General features: G+C 44.1%; 1 protein-coding gene across 1 annotated transcript in view; it reads right to left on the reverse strand.

Annotated features, from left to right (window-relative positions):
• The window catches only part of prdm12b (PR domain containing 12b), a gene marked incomplete at both ends in the record, with an annotated part of 5,156 nt that extends 2,297 nt beyond the window's left edge, over nucleotides 1-2,859 (reverse strand). Inside the window, one exon of the mRNA XM_080532879.1 lies at nucleotides 2,836-2,859. Coding sequence (XP_080389005.1) covers nucleotides 2,836-2,859 — 24 coding nt within the window. The remainder of the gene's footprint in view (nucleotides 1-2,835) is intronic.
• Between the last annotated feature and the right edge of the window lie 2,141 nt (nucleotides 2,860-5,000).

Here is a 5,000-nt window from a genome sequence, read left to right on the forward strand (position 1 = left end):
TCTCCTCTCCCCTCCCCTCCCTCCTCTCCTCTCCTCTCCTCTCCTCTCCTCTCCTCTCCTCTCCTCTCCTCTCTCCTCTCCCCTCCCCTCCCCTCTCTCCTCTCCCTCCCCTCCTCTCCCCTCCTCTCCCTCTCCTCTCCTCTCCTCTCTCCCTCTGTTCCAGAAAGGAGAACATCTTTATTCCCATGCATGCAGGCGCGCGGGTTCTCTGTTCAGCAGTGAAAGTGTCGCAGGTCTCCACGCCGTTTCATCCTCGGGGCGCGGGGGGGGTCCGGACGAGGTGAGTGACAGGGCAGGAAAACAGATTACTGCTCAACAGCTGCTTTTTAGGGGGGTCCCCCCCCCCCTCCTCACACACCCCTCATCACTCCTTCACATTTTTTAATCTCAGGATTTCTCCTCTGTTCTTCGCGTGGTTCGTGTTTATCGAGGTTAAACTCTGCGGTTGACTCGGGCCTGAAGAGAAACAATAAACAGCGTAGAGAAATACGCTACATACTGAGCGTCGAGCAGCGACGGGATTTCTCTATGAATTAAATATTGAAATAAAGCGAATCACGAATAATGTCCATGTGCGTCTCTGGTTTGGATCATTTCAAACGGAACACGCGCGGCTCCTCGGGCGAGGCCCTATTCAGAGACACCGATTCAATTAAACGAATTAAAGGAGAGAACGGGAGGTTAACACGTGTTCTGAACACATCAATTAATTAAGATTAATTCAGATTATTGATATTTTACACGTCACAGCTCGAGTTGAAACATTATATGTTTCGGAATCGGGATATTAGCAGCGCGCATTAAACACCCTGTCTGAAGATGAATTCCATTTGTCTGCAAAAAATAGTTTCAAATGATTAGTTATCATGTGTCTATTAATATTAATATTAATAATAATAATAATAATAATAATAATCATAATAACAATAATAATAATCATCATAATAATAATAATATTAATAATAATCATATTAATAATCTCCCCTCCGCGCGCCTCCAGGTCCAGCAGCGTCTCGAGCCCGGAGGAAGAATCAACATCAACATTCTAAATGACGTTTCATCTTTAAAACATATATATGTTTAAAGAATCTTAATTTTGCAGCAATAAAGCTAGAAAAGATACACACATCTAGGAGATTCTAAACATCATTCTAAAATAAAACACCTGAAGAATTATTTTGGGGAGAAAATATCACAGACATAAAATAGATATCTAGCCTCTCTATATATCCACATTTAAATCGTTATGCGATAAAAGTTTAATACAAATGTTCAGATGAAAATAAAGGTGAGACGTCGCGCTAAGCAGACACATTTAAGATGTGATTTATTATTTATTTATGTATTTAGCATTCATCGCTTCCCCCTCCGCGCCACGGCGGCACAAAGCGACAAGCTGTTCCCGGCTTTGGAGAGAAAAGAGACAAAATCCCCCAATAATGGAGATTTGCAAATGTTTTTCAATTGACTTGACTCAATGAACAGTGGATTTTTTTCCGGGGCTGGGAGGGTGTCGGGGGGCGTGGGGTGGGGGAGGAGGGGCGGGGGGAGTTTGGCTGGAAAACCCACGGAATAGGAGCGAGACCGCGACGAGAGAGTAAATGCTTTTTATTTTATTTTGTCGGCTAAAAAATTTAATTAGCTTAGTACAGCTCTTCAGAGACAATGGCAGCTCAATATGAACCCAACCCGGGTCTCCTTAGAGAGACACACACTCTGGAAGTCAAAAGAAAAAACCCGTGAAGAAGAAAAGCAGAAAGCCCGGAGACGGCAGGTGACTGGCACGCGTAAAGACAAGAGAGACACTTTTGGCACACGGCTGATTATAGACAGAGAGAAGAAGAGAAGAAGAGAAGAAGAGAGGGGACACAAACGAGGTTTCTTCAGGTCCAGCCCCCCTCCGACCAGCTGAGGCGAGGACGTGAAAGGAGACCCGGCCACTCGAGGAGGTTTCTAAAGCAAACACAGACACACACACACACACACACACACACACACACACACACACACACACACACACAGACACAGACACAGACACAGACACAGACACAGACACAGACACAGACAGACACACACACACACACACACACACACAGACACACACACACACACACAGACACACACACACACACACACACACACACACACACACACACACACATAGACGCACGCACGCACACACACACACACACACATAGACACACACACACACGCACACGCACACGCACACTCGCACACACACACACACACACACACACACACACACACACACACACACACACACACACACACACACACACACACACACACACACAGAGCGTTAAGAAGCAGTGGTTATGGGAATGTACCCAAATGGCAGCTTTCTGAACCCCTCGCCCGCTCTCATATCATCAACCATTAATACATATTCATGGGCTGATCCATACAACATCCCGCTAAGCACCAATTCAGGGCCCGTACGGAGGCGAGGCCATGTGGCGGATTTAATAATCCCAGAATAAAGCGCCTTGTCCGGCCGCGTCGCGCCTCGTTAGGGCGTCACGGTGGAGGAGGAGGGGGGGGGGGTTGGTGTCTCGTCGCTGTAGCGGATCATCAGAAGCTCCTTAGAGGCTCTGAATGGACCAGCCGCCCCAGAACACCGCAAATGAGTGAATAATAGGCTATAATAGGTTATAATAGCTTCACTAATCAACAGAATTAGGCGAGACGCCACAGCGATAATATAGACGTGTCCAATCTGCATTAAGATGAGAGAAGCAGAGATCCAGGAGCCCGCGGAGAGGCTGAAGGTGTCTGGCACCGTGACACAGATGTCACACAGAGCGACGGGCTCACAGGTGGCTGAGCGACAGCTCGCATTGTGACACTTCCACCCAGAATCATTTTCATATTTTCTAATTTTTCAGACTAAACAATGTTTAGACGAAGAGCGTTGGAGTAGAAGGTCGAAACTCAACTATCCCACAGAAACGGATTTATTATATGAATAACAATAACAATAACAATAATAACAATAATAATACTAATAATACTAATAATATTAATGCTATTATTGTTATTGTTATTGTTATTGTTATTATTATTATCATTAAAACCCTGTTTGCACTTTGTTGACATCGCTGCTTAAATTCAACTGTTCGACCTTCAGAACAGGAGACAAAGGCGGCCCGGACAAAGGCGCTGAGCCTTCTAAGTGTTCTAATTGTTCTAAGTGTTCTAATTGTTCTAAGTGTTCTAAGTGTTCTAATTGTTCTAAGTGTTCTAATTGTTCTAAGTGTTCTAAGTGTTCTAATTGTTCTACAGTGTTCTAATCTAATTGTTCTACATCGTTCTAATTGTTCTAAGTGTTCTAATTGTTCTAATTGTTCTACAGTGTTCTAATCTAATTGTTCTACATCGTTCTAATTGTTCTACAGGGTTCTAATTGTTCTACAGCGTTCTAATCTAATTGTTCTACATCGTTCTAATTGTGCTAAGTGTTCTAATTGTTCTACAGTGTTCTAAGTGTTCTAATTGTTCTACATCGTTCTAATTGTTCTACAGCGTTCTAATCTAATTGTTCTACATCGTTCTAATTGTTCTAAGTGTTCTAATTGTTCTAAGTGTTCTAAGTGTTCTAATTGTTCTACAGTGTTCTAATCTAATTGTTCTACATCGTTCTAATTGTTCTAAGTGTTCTAATTGTTCTAAGTGTTCTAATTGTTCTACAGTGTTCTAATCTAATTGTTCTACATCGTTCTAATTGTTCTACAGGGTTCTAATTGTTCTACAGCGTTCTAATCTAATTGTTCTACAGGGTTCTACAGTGTTCTAATTGTTCTACAGCGTTCTAATTGTTCTACAGGGTTCTAATTGTTCTAATTGTTCTAATTGTTCTACAGGGTTCTAATTGTTCTACAGTGTTCTAATTGTTCTACAGGGTTCTAATTGTTCTAATTGTTCTACAGTGTTCTAATTGTTCTACAGTGTTCTAATTGTTCTAATTGTTCTACAGTGTTCTAATTGTTCTAATTGTTCTACAGTGTTCTAATTGTTCTACAGTGTTCTAATTGTTCTACAGCGTTCTAATTGTTCTAATTGTTCTACAGGGTTCTACAGTGTTCTAATTGTTCTACAGTGTTCTAATTGTTCTACAGTGTTCTAATTGTTCTAATTGTTCTACAGTGTTCTAATTGTTCTACAGTGTCCTAATTGTTCTACAGTGTTCTAATTGTTCTAATTGTTCTACAGCGTTCTAATTGTTCTAATTGTTCTACAGTGTTCTAAATGTTCTAATTGTTCTGCAGGGTTCTATCAGTGTGATGACTGACAGGTGAATATAACACATGATTTGCACGGCCACACCTGCTGTGAAATACAACTATGCAATTTCGGTAAACGAATTCCCCCCCGTGGCACGCTGGGACAGTTACAGATTACATAACGATACAACGACCCGCGGTACCACGTCTGTCTGGTATGAACGCCAAACACACTCAGAGCCTCAGACACACACACACACACACACACACACCTCCCTGCCTGGGACACACACAAACACCTCCCTGCCTGAGACACACACACCTCCCTGCCTGAGACACACACACCTCCCTGCCTAGGAGACACACACACCTCCCTGCCTGGAACACACACACACCTCCCTGCCTGAGACACACACACACACACCTCCCTGCCTGAGACACACACACACACCTCCCTGCCTGAGACACACACACACACACCTCCCTGCCTGGGACACACACACACACCTCCCTGCCTGGGACACACACACACACCTCCCTGCCTGAGACACACACACACACCTCCCTGCCTGAGACACACACACACACCTCCCTGCCTGGGACACACACACACCTCCCTGCCTGGGACACACACACACCTCCCTGCCTGGGACACACACACACCTCCCTGCCTGAGACACACACACACACCTCCCTGCCTGAGACACACACACACACCTCCCTGCCTGAGACACACACACACACCTCCCTGCCTGGGAC

Source organism: Nansenia antarctica (genome assembly GCF_963989245.1).
Source record: "Nansenia antarctica genome assembly, chromosome: 5".
In the NCBI taxonomy this organism is placed as follows: domain Eukaryota; kingdom Metazoa; phylum Chordata; class Actinopteri; order Argentiniformes; family Microstomatidae; genus Nansenia; species Nansenia antarctica.